The following is a 13,843-nucleotide window of genomic DNA, read 5'->3' on the forward strand; positions in this document are numbered from 1 at the left end:
ACAGATGAGAAAACAAAGATTAAGTCACTTGCACAGGGTCACATAGCTTGTAAATCTTTGAAGCCAGATTTGAACTCAAGAAGATGGGTCTTGACTAAAGGCCTGCCATTCTCTCTCTCACTGAAAATGAAATATATTGGGGTAAAAAATAGAATTTTTAAAAAATGTTTTATATAGTTATTTATCATTTAGTGAGAATATGATCACTGTTATCTTTGTAATGAGATCAAATGTAATAAGTGCTGTTGAAATCAAAATGATGCTCTTTCTGCTTTCTTGAACATTTTTACAATTGTAGAGCTCTCAGAGTTTTTGAAATATATGTCACTAATTTCATATTATCAGATAGTCCTTGAAATTCTGAAGGATTATAATGACTGAATAGAATACGAGTTTATAATTTGAAATATGCATGTGTCTAAAATCATGTTTTAAAATTTCTGTTTAGGGTTATAAAGATAACATTTTTTTCCTGGTTTTTATTTATTTAACAATGTGGAACTTCAGTGCTTAGTTAATTATTGATTGAGGTCCAGAGGCTATTAAAAGGAGAGAGATAGGTATAGAAAATAGATCTATAATATTATTGACAGGGAACTCACAGAAGGGGGAATGCTTTCTACAACTCAGATCCTGCAATATGTAGATTAGAGGGTTGCCTAAAAAGGGTCATAGCTGTTGTGTGTCAAAAGCTGGATTTAAAGAATTGCCAAAGACCATGGTCTGTAAAAAATGGGGGAGGGGACAAGTGGTAGGGGCAGGAGCAGTGATATGGCTTGACTCCAGGGAATGTGTAATTGGCACTATGGGAAGGTGGATTGCATACCATTCTTCTGGTGATAGCCAATAGTAGAATTTTATCTCTTACACACTCACTCTTCAGTCTTTCAAAATTCTTTTACTCCATTGATTATTTCCACTGTGCAAGTTCTTCCTTTCTTCCATTGTTTAGTGATTGATTGTTTAGGGCAGTTTAGCCCATTTATAACTTGCCTCATCTTAACCTCATCATACTCTCACAACACATTGCAATCTGGTTTCTGAACCTTTCTCTCACTTAATCCCATCTCTAATCCAAACTTCTTGTGAATTGCCCTATTTCTGTAAGGGACCTTATATATACTTGTGGCCACCTCAGGTTGGCTTCCTTAGTATCATCTAAGATTCCATATTCTTTCTTATTTTACTAATTACTTGCCAAATCTTGTTCTTTCTGTATCTATAGCACCCCTCTTATACCTGCCTCCTTCTTTCTATTCACATGGCCATTATTGTAGGTCAGACCTTTATTACCTCTGACCTGACTTTTGCAATTGGATGAGAGGAGGGAAGCATGGGGAGAAAAGGAAAGAGAAGGGGAAACTAGCTCCTGCCAGCTGCCAGGCACTCTGCTAAGTGCTTTTTGTTGTTGTTTTAAGTAAATATCTCATTTGATTCTCAGATAGAACAACAAGGTAGATGATATTATGTTCCTCATTTTACGGTTGAGGAAACTCAAGAAGCCAGAGGTTAGACTTGCTTAGGATCACATAGCAGTAAATTTCTGAGGCATAATTTAAACTCAGTCTTATTGACTTAAGTCCCCATCATCTATTCACTTTACCACTTACTGCGTCTATTTCATCTTCCATTTATCTTCTAAGAGATTTTCTGAAAATGAAAGAACCACCATGTCATCCTCCCTCTCTCTCAAGTTAGTATACTTGTACATTCCAGGGACTTCCTAATGATTTTAGATAAATGATTATTTCATGATTTTAATATTTATCTTTTAAAGTTTTATAATATGTATGTATATATATATATACATTATATATATATATATATATATATACATTAGTAAGTTAATACCCAATAAATAATTATTAAATACTTACTATATGACAAGCACTGGAGATACATATAAGGAGAAAAGACAGATTTTACCCTTCAGGGAGCTCCCAATCCAGTGAGGGAGAAAAAGCAGGGCAGTGAGATGTAGGACAGGAAAGGTTGGGTTAGGGGTAGGAGTGTAGCTGTGTGCATGATGACATATTCCATTTGGATGAGAGATGATGAAATGGCTGCCCTGAGCTCTCTCCTTAAGTGGACATCTGGAAGATTCATCAACTCTTCTCCCTCTTTAATGAGAGGGGAGGAGGCATTGCAACAGAGGAGTGAATTTTAGAGTGCATGTACATATATCATATTCTATATGTGTAACTCATGAATAAGTAAACAAATACATTGGAGGGATAAGTTGACTTTTTTTTTTTTAACTGATAGTGGTGTGTCATCAAAAAAGTTTGAAAACAGTTTGGGGACCAGTGATGGCTTAGAGTATTTTAGAGTTTAAGTGTTCTGGTTTTAGTGTCCTAGGCCAGTATGGTTAAGAGGCAAGATAGAACCCAATCTTCCTAATTCAAAGGTATGTGTTCTCTTCATTTTGCATTGACTTTTTGTATACTGAGGTAATAGCTCTCCATTTTTTTTTTCTTTTTAATTACTTATTACTTTGAAATCCCTAGTTTAATAGTACCATATACTTATTTTAAGTTTTGAGGTAGCAGGACAAAGGAATGTCCTTTTATAGCACTTGAATGTATTTCTTTTTTTTTAAGACAAGTAACACTCTAAAGAATGGCTAGACCATGAATTTAAATTTATGTCTAAACACATTGTAGTATAGATTATTGTTGAATAAAATATTAACTCAATAGTTTTCAGAATCTCCTTGAGTTTAAGTTGGGAATAACAAAAAAAAGATAGCCTGTTGGATTTTTTTTTTTTAAATATCTTATAGAACTTTACATTTCAGAATGACTGACTCTATCTAAATGATACTATATTAGAAAAGAGAATAGGTTTGGGGAGGAAGTGATTATAGCCACATGGCTGTATTTATTCTTTTTCATATTTTTTGTCTCTCCATTCTGGGGAGTTGTTTAATATGGATTGGATTTGAGTAAAGCAGTTCTTAAGGATGTATATCAGGAAGTTTTCTAAATGTGCTTCAAATAGGATTGAAAGTTATGTTTACAGTCATATTGGTATGCAAAAGTCAGTGTATGTGTATTAAGTACCTACTATAGGCTAGGCTCTGCCTTGGAAATATAAAGAAAGTGAAGCACATGGTTCTTATCCTCAGGGCACTTAAGGGGGAAATAACAGGCTAAACTGTACATAATACAATATTTACAGTGCAAATGGAAGTTAATCTCTGAAGTCAGGCATTGGGGCCTGATGGATGGAATAGGACCAGGAAAGATTTCCTGCTGAAAGGTTTTGAGCTAGGTCTTGAAGAAAGACAAGGAATAAATCCAGGAAGCAGATAAGTCCAGGAAGGGATAAGTGAGGCCATTCCAGGTATGAGGATTAGAGCACCAATGAAAAGTCACAGAGATGGGAGAAGGAATGTTGGATGAAGTAATCTGCCATATGGCCAGTGTCACTAATGAGAAAGGGAGGAGAGGTCTAGGTTTTGAAGAACTTTAAATAGTAAGTTGAAGAGTTTATACTTGATTTTGGAGGTGATAGGGAGCTGCTGAAGTTAAATAGGTTGATATGATTAGATCTTTCCTTTAGGAAAATGACTTTGACAGCTGAATGCAAGATCGATTGGAGTAGGGAGAGAAACTTGAGGCCAGACCATGGAATAATATACTAAGTAGTGAGCAAACAAAAGTATTTGAGAATTACTGTTATAAAGCATATTGGTTGATCCATATCATAAAACCTGTAATTTTATAATTTGATAGGATGAGATTTGAAAATAATTTTTATTTATGAGTCAAACTTTGTAATGGTAACGTAATGTACAAATAAAACTTACAATGTTAAGATATATATTCATTCATAAACATGTGCCTGCCAAACTTTTTTTTTCATATATATTTTTTTCCTTTCACAGGCTTTTAAGGATATGCTATATTCAGCCCAGGACCAAGCACCGTCTATGGAAGGTAAGGAACCAATTCCCTTGAATTTATATAAGGAGTAAATATAATTCTCTATTTAAAAAAAAAAAAAAACCCAAACCTTTTAAATTACAAAGTTAGATTGAATTTCTGATTTTATTGATCCCTTAAAATCTCAAATGTAAAACTTTTAGATATATGCTACTATTTTTGTTTTTTGTATTTATATTTAATATGCTCTTATTAATATTCTTTATGCTTTATATTTGTGTAATATATATGTTTTATATATTTATATTGTTTTCTAAATCATTTGGTCTAGTTTTCTCTTAGTCTAAGCCTGTGGCTTTAATATTGATGTACTCATAGACCATTAGGATAGCTTAATTTTCTTTTCTCAGATAATACTCTAATGTCACTTTAGAATTAATCTATATGTTGTGCTTCCTTATCTATATCTATATATTTTTACCTTAAATGTATTCATCTTCTTCTACTTACCTCCATTTTGATGAGAACAGTATTGTTTCATCACTGTTCCAACCTTCCATTTATCCACATTTATGTGTGGTATCACAGGAACATCAGAACATTTTTACCAAACTTGATAATTGGTACCTAATGTTGAACTTGATGTCAATGGTCAAAAAAAAAAAAGGATAAGACAATGATACTGGATACTTGGCAATGACTCTGGAGTAGTTTGCCATTTCCTTCTCTCTAAGTGTTATCCACAAGGAGGAAATATATATCTCCATAACTGTTTTCTAACTGCCTATACTATTATGAGATCTGCTTTAAAAATTGAACACCTTTGGGCAGCTAGGTGGTGCAGTAGATAGAGCGCCAGTCCTGAAGTTAGGAGGACCTGAGTTCAAATTTGGTCTCAGACACTTAAGACTTCTTAGCTGTGTGATCCTAGGCAAGTCACTTGACCCCAATTGCCTCAGCAAAAAAACAAACCAAAAAAAAAACCCCCCAAAACCCAAAAACAACTTAAGGAAAACTAAGAGGGACTTTTATAATCTATTACTTTTATTTGCCAATTATCCAAAAATGCATAGAAAATTGTTAACTGCAGATCAATTTTTAATGGCAACCACCCAAAGTGTACTGGCAAGTTTAAAACATGAAAAAACTTCTTGTCAGAAAGTATTTTTTATTATTTGAAGTTGTATGGCACATGCAGTCATAAATCTTAGTTCTACCCAAACTGTAATCAAAGAGCAAAAAATGGGAGAAATAAAAGAAAGGTAATAGTACTCTAATAAAATTACCCTAAGCTACCCAACAGTGTTTGTTCATTTGTTGTTGTCATGATCAGAAAGCTGTCCTATCAAGCTTTTGGCTTCTGGTGGCTTGATTTGCATGCTGGGTTGTCTCTTTGTAATTGTCAAGAAAAATTATAAAATTAAAATATATCTTCTTAAATCTTGGAGCAGGTGCAAAAGGAATAGAGTGTGTTTGTACTTTTATGCACCTCTAAATAATGTAGACTACAATAATAAAGAAAAATAAATGTAAGCAAAAGCTTACTTTTGTGTACATACAAAAAAAGATAGCCAAGATTGTATAGAATAGCAGGAAATTAGTTGGCTTGTTTAATTATGTAATGAATCTAAGAATTAATGAAAATGATATCTATATGAATAAAAAATATTATGAAGGTATCTATATTTACACTATTCCAGAAGGCATACTATTGTAATTACAGGGGACTAATTTTAAATGAGCAGAAGATAGTACGATGTAAAATTTTTAACTGACTCATGAGGTTCAGTGCCACAAGGAAAAAAAAAATAGAAACACATTACCTGTATACTTAAAATATTCCTTCATTCCCTATTTTTAAAAATAGTTGACTAACAGAATATGAGTAACTATTGACCTAAATGCTTTCTTTCCAATCTATACAAAATCTTATTAAGAGTCACCAATACACAAATTGAGGGCCTTTTAAATTAGGAGATTATTAGGGAACAAGTGGGCTTCCACAAGTGATAATCAACAATGGATAACATTTTTAATCATCTCACAATTATTTATAAGACATCAAGGATATAAGGGTTTGTATTGTGCTTCTTGTTTCTTACTTATGAGAAAGCATTTGACTTGGCAGATCAAGATATAATATTACAAGTTCTTATATAGTAAAGTATGTTTCATCTATACATTGAGATAATTCAGGATCCTTTGAATGGCATAATAAGAAAAAAAAAACCCTTTGTAATGACCCTGTAATAAATAAGCATCAGACATAAATAAACAGAAAACAGAAAAAAATATTCATCAGCATTATGGAGGAGATAATTTAGCATAAAGTCTATTTCAACTCATCAAGATTTAAGTGCTTACTATGTAGCAAGCACTGCTAAGTACTAAGGATACAAAGAAAGGCAAAAATAATTATTGCTATCAAGGAATTTACAATCTAATTAGGAAGACAACATGCAAACAACAAACATACAAAGAAGACATAAAGGATAAACTGGTTAGTCTCAGAAAGAAGGTAGTACTTTTAATAGATTTTAGAAAAAGTTTCTTGAAGGATGTGGGATTTTAACTGTCTCTTAAAGGAAACCTGGAAAGTTGAAGAGAGAAAGTGTTCCAGGTATGAGAGAAAACTAGGGGAAATTGTATGTAATTGAGAGAGGGATTTTCTTATTTGAGGAACAATCAGGAAGGTCTTGGTAGGGAATGTTGGGTGATGCTTTGAACGGTAGGAAGGAGTCAAATTGTGAAGGGCTTTAGAAATCCAATGAAGAATTTTATGTTGGATCCTAGAAGTCACAGGGAACCATTGTAGTTTATCGAATAGTGCAGTGATGAAGAAAGAGACTTCTGTTATGGCAGACATTGTATTGATTCTGTCACATCACAAGACACAGCAGAGCATCCTTGAAGAGATCTGTCATCACTTAAAGGGTTTGGCCCATTTGTCCACAGAAAAAACCAAGTGGTTAAAGAATGCTTATTGTTCATTGTTTATCATGCACTTGGATAGACACACAATGGAGCTTGTCTAATAGTGTATATATATATATATCTAGGACAGACAAGACAAATGGGGGCTTAATGAACTGGGACCAGAGTTGAACATAATGAAAGCAGGCTAGATTGTTTTTAGGAAATAGCATAACTATTGTACTTATTGTGAGTTTCCCCTGAAAACAAAGACCCATTTTTAAAAAAACTAACATTTTATAATATTGTTTTGTGGCATAAGCTATGTAACCCCATTGACTTTGAACTAAAAATGAGTATCACATGGAGGACAACAGACAGGCCCATCATAGGTCTGAGAAGGCTTTCCCATGAGGAACTCTGAAGAAGAAAGGGAATAAGTCATGGGAAATGTAAGCTGAGGAAGAGGGAAGTTAAAGTATTACATATGCATGTACTTCAGTGTTGGAGTAGAGAGAAAGATCATGAGCCAGGCACTGAATTCATGAGAAAGGAAAGAGGATATCTTGGGACTGGTAGACAATAGCCATCATTATCTTGACTGCATGAAAGATACATACTGAATGAGTCTCCAAAAAAAAAAAAAAATTGTATGATATGGAGAGAGAATGGATTGCTTATATGGCAAGAATGAAGGATGACAGATGAACGGCCAGAGTACTGGCTGGAGAATGGAAAGAAGTTCCCTTAGCATACGGATGACTTTCTAGGAAAAGTTGCATTACCCCTGATCCAGCGGGCCCATCTGTGTCTTTTTTTTTTCCCTTGGGATTTCCTGGGGAGCTGAATATATATAGTCTGCCCTCTTTTGGCCTCCTCCTTTATCTTGGCATTAGTCTGGGATTCAGGCTTCTAAAGAAGACTATGGCTTCCTTATTGCTGTGTCTTTCCAGGGTACTTCTGTATCAGCCTTGGATTCAGATCTTAGGTCTCTGCCCTTCTTCCATAGACCTGGTCTCCCAGAGACCATTCCCAGATCAGATCAGACCTCTTCCCCCCACCTCAAATTGCAGCTACTGTTGCCTGTCCAGACTCCCCCAGGCTATACTATTACCTGCATCTATTTGTGAGGTGAGCCTCCTGGACTTAACAGGACTCAATAGCATCACCTGCCACAAGATTGAACATCAAGGGAGCACCTTGAATAGTTTTAATGAATTCTTCTTTCTTTGGACTTCTCTCCAGTCTCTGCTAATTTGCCTGAATTCATTTCTCAATAGTTAGCATACTCCCAGCCTAGCAAACTTAAATCCCTGGCTGATATAGTACAGACACTATTTTCTCCATCTTTTTCATTCTCTTTCTCTTATTCCCTTCAATTCTACCCCTCTAATATCCTATTCCATACTTAACTCCCCTTCCACTATGCTTTCTAGAATGGCTGCTCCATAATTAAATTGCTTTCATCTTAAACTTTTTTCTTTATTATTCCTTCTGTCATTTAATAGCGTTCATTAAGACTTGGATCCTTCCTATTGTCCCAGTACTTGAAATCACCCTTTCCAATACTGTTACACGTTTAAGCATGTTCTGCCCTTTCCTAGATGCTTTCTTTTCCTCCCTGCTATTCTCTCCCCCCGCCCCACTTCCCACATCAGCCCAGTTAGTAATAGTGGTAAAGGAATTACAATATTCTTTCTTTCCTGTTTCTCCTTCCACACTTCCTCTACCAATGACATTCATTAACCTCTCTTTTTTTTGACTCATTCAGTCATTACTGATCCACCTTGGTTTCATTGCTGATCACAGATTGCCAAATCCTAAACTTCTATTATTTCATTATCCCTATTCACATGCTGCTGAATGAAGATAGAGAAAATTGTGAAACTATATACTGTTTCCATTGTGGATTTATTGCATGATTTCAGCGGGCCCTTGCTGCTACAAGGCAGTGAGTGCTTTTACATATTCTTTTTTTTTCCTAATAACTTTTTATTGACAGTACATATGCATGGATAATTTTTTACATTATCCTTTGCACTCACTTCTGTTCTGATTTTTCCCTCCACTCCCATCCCTAAATAGCAGGCAGTCTTATACATGTTAAATATGTTATAGTATATCCTCGATACAATATATGTGTGCAGAACCAAACAGTTCTTTTGTTGCACAGGAAGAATTGGATTCAGAAGGTAAAAATAACCTGGGAAGAAAAACAAAAATTCAAACAGTTCACACTCCTTTCCCAGTGTTACTTCTCTGGGTATAGCTGATTCTGTCCATCATTGATCAATTGGAACTGAATTAGATCTTCTCATTGTTGAAGAAATCTGCTGCCATCAGAATACATCCTCATACATTATCGTTGTTGACATATATAATGATCTCTTGGTTCTGCTCATTTCACTTAGCATCAGTTCATGTAAATCTCTCCAAGCCTCTCTGTGTTCATCCTGCTGGTCATTTCTTACAGAACAATAATATACATATACCACAATTTACCCAACCATTCTCCAATTGATGGGCCTCCATTCATTTTCCAGTTTGTAGCTACTACAAAAAGGGCTGCCACAAACATTTTGGCACATACAGGACCCTTTCCCTTCTTTAGTATTTCTTTTGGATATAAGCCCAGTAGTAAGACTGCTGGATCAAAGGGTATGTACAGTGTGATAACTTTTGGGGCATAATTTCATATTGCTCTCCAGAATGATTGGATTTGTTTACAACTCCACCAACAATGCATGAGTGTCCAGTTTTCCTGCATCCCCTCCAACATTCATCATTTTTTCCTGTCATCTTAGCCAATCTGACAGATTGTCTTAATTTGCATTTCTCTGATCAATCAGAGATTTGGAACACTGTTACATATCCTTAATCAATTCATTATCCTACTTACTATGAGGGTTTTCCCAAGGTTATCCTTTCTATGTACCCAAGTGATCCCTGATACCCTGTTTTTGTCAGAAGATTGACCCACCTATCATTGTCAGTCTTTCATTTATCTTCAGTCTTTTTGTTGAATACTTCCCTGTTGCCTACAAACAAGTTCATGTCTTTCCTATCCTTAAACTCTTACTTGATCCAGCTGTCCCCACTATCATCCTATATTTCTTTCCCATTTCATGGTTAAACTCTTTGAGAAAGTCACCTGCAAAATTCTATGTAATCTTTTTGGAATATTCTCCTTCCATGTTTCTGATTCCTGGCTTCCGGTCTGAGCTCAAGTCTCATTTTTTGCAAGTTTTTCCTGATCTTCCCACTATTCATTTTTTTCTTCTGAGATTATCCCCAGTTTAAACTGTACATAAATGTGTATATGCTTAGTTCTTTGCATCTTGTCTTCCCATTAACATGTTAATAAGCAGGCACTATTTTTTTTTTTGGCCATTCTTTGCATTTATAGTGCTTAGTACTTCTCTGACATGTATTAAATATTTAATAAATGCATATTGACTTGATATTCTAGGTCATACTTTTGGGAAAATAAGGACAGAAGTCCATGGACTATCCACATGGATGTATTGTAGTCTATCTACTTCATTTAGAGAAAACTCCCAAAGTGGTTGACATCCTGGATCATTTGAGTATTTGATACAAATATCTTCTTGAGTTGACTGATTCTTCTCTTATTTTCACTTATATTTTTATCATGCAAAAGCTTTTTAATTTAATTGATGTCTATATTTCTCATATGTTTAGCTTTTTTTTGATTATGAATTCTATCAGCCATAGTTTTGAAAAATAAATTCTCCTGTTGTCTAATTTTTTTAAAATTGCATGATCTTTTATATAAAACATAGCATATTGACCTTTTTGAGGTGTTCTGTAATATTCTGGTCTAAATCTATTTGCTGCCAAACTACTTTTCTGGTTTTCTCAGAAGTTCTTATCAAAAAGGAAACTTCTTAGTGCTTTTGAAGTTTATAAAACATTGTGTGCAATTTACTTGGTTCTTAGTCTCTCTTATTTGTTCTATTCCCCTGATCTACTAATTTTGACCAATATCAAAGCCACTCATTCATTTAAAAATGGACAGGAAACCCACAACATTGTCTAGGAAATATAAAAATTAGTTTTAATTTATTTATTTTGAGCATTTAAGGGAAAGAGACAAGCAAATGCAGAGGTACTGGGATGAGATATATTGAGTGAGACATACTTTGAAGTAGTGGCAACAGATGTATCCAGAAAGATGACAGAGAATATATACCCAAACAGAAATATACGGAGAGGTACTCATGTATAAAGCAAGAGATACAGACTTTCCTGTAATAATGCCCCCATCTTGTGGCATTTTAGGATATTGCTCCAAAAAGTTATATTGGATTTTCACAACTATAGCCCTAAATGAGGATATCCTTTCACGTTGTTTATCTCTTCTTCCCATTGTCTGACTTCTCTCCATTTCCATCTCTTTCTCCCTCCTTTAAACTGAAGATTGGATCTGACTTGAAGGCTAGAGTAGTATTACCTTTAATTTTTAAGGGTTTTTTTAGAAGTAAAATGTTTCATTATATAAATTTTTTTAGGACATGGACATGAGATTAAAATGAGACTTTTCTAACTTTAAAGCAATGTATACATATGGATGATGATGATGATGATGATAGCTACACTTGACCATAGAACTTTAGAACTGGAAAGACTCGTGAAAATCATTTAATCCTATCTCATTTCTTCCATTTTATTTTTTCTCTCCTTAGCTCTAAGACTGTAAGTTGAAGAATTGTTGCCTATCTGTACTAATAGTAAGGATTTCCTTAGTAGAAGTTCCCTCCACCAGGGGAAACACAATTTCCACTCTTTCCCTTCTCCCGATCTGCCTCAAATGTTATTGATGCCTATTGTATTAAAATCACTTTCATAAAAAATAGAGGTTGCCCAGTGGAATGTAAGAAGATGCACAGCATCTTTCCTTGGCTTCTATGACTACTCTCTCCTCATTCTGTTTCTGTTCATCTTAGTGTTCTTTCTCAGATAATTTTTTGCTGGATGAATCATTATCCAACTTTTGGACTTTAAGTAATGATGTTTGTTTGAAACACTAACCTAGTCCCTCTTCTGTGTTTTGTTTTGTTTTGTTTTCTGAGGCATTTGGAGTTAAGTGACTTGCCCAGGGTCACACAACGAGGAAATTTTAAGTGTTTGAGGCCAGATTTGAACTCAGGTTCTCCTAACTTGAGGGGTAGTGCTCTATCAACTGCATCACCTAGCTGCCCCTGCACTGTTTTTTTTTTTTGCTTGGTGAGCTCATCTGTTCCCATATGCAGATGATTCCCAAATAATTTTGTTTATATACAACACACACAGCCATAATGTTTCTCTTGAATTCCAGTTCTAGATCAGTTGCCTGCTAAACAACATTTCCTAAATGTCCTTTTTGTAACTCAAATAGGTATATTCAAAATGGAAAATCATCTTTACTCATTTTTGTCTTTTTTTAAAACTTCCCTGTTTACATTGAGGAGAATATCTTTATTCTCCTATTCTTCTGGGTTTTGTAACCTTGGACTCACATCATCATAATAGCTAGTCCCTTCATACAGTGATTTAAGGTGTGTGAAGCACTTTGCACATATTAATTCTTTTCATCCTTTCAGGAACTTTGTGAATTAGGTGCTATTATCTCCATTTTACAAATGAGCAAACTGAGGCTGAAAGATTGTGACTTGCTACAGTCATGTAGTTAATAAGCATTTGAGGGACTTCAAGACCGACATTTTGATTCTTCCCTCTCTTTTTATCCCTTATACCCAATCAATTACTAGGTGTCCTTAAATCTAATTCCATTTCATCTTTTTTCTGCTTCCTTTACATTCACATAGCCATTATCCTAGTTCAAATCTTCATCCTCTTTCCCCTAGAATCCAGTACTCTCCTTTAAAATTTTTTTTTTTCTTTTTGCTAAGCATAATGAATGCCTGTATTTTTTTTTTTACTACTAGGTGAAAATGAGGCTGGTGGATTATTTGAGTTTGGGTGTTCTGTACTACACTAGGACTAAATAAAGCTTTTGGTATCTAGCACCAATATAGTGAGCTGGAACTGGAAGGGGAAGAAGAGAGAAGAGAACGTGATTGTCTAAAGAATAACAGGTTGAAAACAGAGTAGCTCAAAACTTCCCTGATCTTCAGCCATGGGATCAGACCTGTGGTTGTGATACTTCCAGCCTGGATGAGATAGGAAGATAGAAAAAGTTTGTGCTGCAAACTTTTTCTCCCTTCCTCTCCTCCTTTCCAAGACAGTAAGCAATTTGATATAGATTAAATATGTACAATTCTAAGATTTCTTCTTTGCCTTGAATATCCCATGTTCTAAATAAGGCTCTGACCTTTTTTGACATTACAGAGTCTTTCTACTTGAACAAGAATCTAAATGTAAATATTTCCATAAGTGAAATTTGGAGTCTGAACATTCCAAAGCATCTCATCTTTGTGAAGATTCCCATATCAGGATAATCATTATTCTCTTTGTTTTCACATTTTCTGACCCAGAGAGCCATCTTATCTCAGATAACAAAGAATTTTTGTAAAGGATGAAAGAGGAAGAAGATAAAAAATAATCAGCTGAAATATCAATGCAGTGGAAAAATTTAAAATAGATGCAACATTTCATGCCTGTGAATCTCCTAACTCTGTAAAGTAATGAGGGGGGATGTATCTTCTCACGTCTCTTCTTTTGAGCCACGTTTGTTCTTTGAAACATTAATTTTCAGTTGTATTGTGTTGGTAGTTCTTTCCATTTCCATTGTTATACTCCTCTGTATTGTGAACCAGGACATCTTAGCAGTATATTATTGTTTTCCTGGATAGGCTTTACACCATTTCATATAAGTCTTCTTTTCTGTATTCATCATAATCATAATTTCTTCTAGCATAGTAATTGAATTAATGTGCTACAATTTTGTCTAGCATTTCCCAATTAATATCATTTGTTTTATTTCCAGTTCTTTGCTACCATAAATGCTTTTATAAACATTTTGCTATAAATGAGGATTTCTTGTTATCAGTCACCTCCTTGGCATGTATATGCCTAGTAGT

At 34.6% G+C, this 13,843-nt stretch overlaps 1 protein-coding gene across 2 annotated transcripts in view; it reads left to right on the forward strand.

Annotated features, from left to right (window-relative positions):
- The window catches only part of XPR1 (xenotropic and polytropic retrovirus receptor 1), a 198,181-nt gene that overhangs the window by 28,521 nt on the left and 155,817 nt on the right, over positions 1 to 13,843 (forward strand). For both annotated transcript variants that reach the window (XM_031936982.1, XM_031936983.1), the window contains exon 2: positions 3,890 to 3,941. In XM_031936982.1, the coding sequence (XP_031792842.1) occupies positions 3,890 to 3,941 (52 nt within the window). The remainder of the gene's footprint in view (positions 1 to 3,889; positions 3,942 to 13,843) is intronic.

This window comes from Sarcophilus harrisii, chromosome 4, assembly GCF_902635505.1.
Source record: "Sarcophilus harrisii chromosome 4, mSarHar1.11, whole genome shotgun sequence".
Taxonomy (NCBI): domain Eukaryota; kingdom Metazoa; phylum Chordata; class Mammalia; order Dasyuromorphia; family Dasyuridae; genus Sarcophilus; species Sarcophilus harrisii.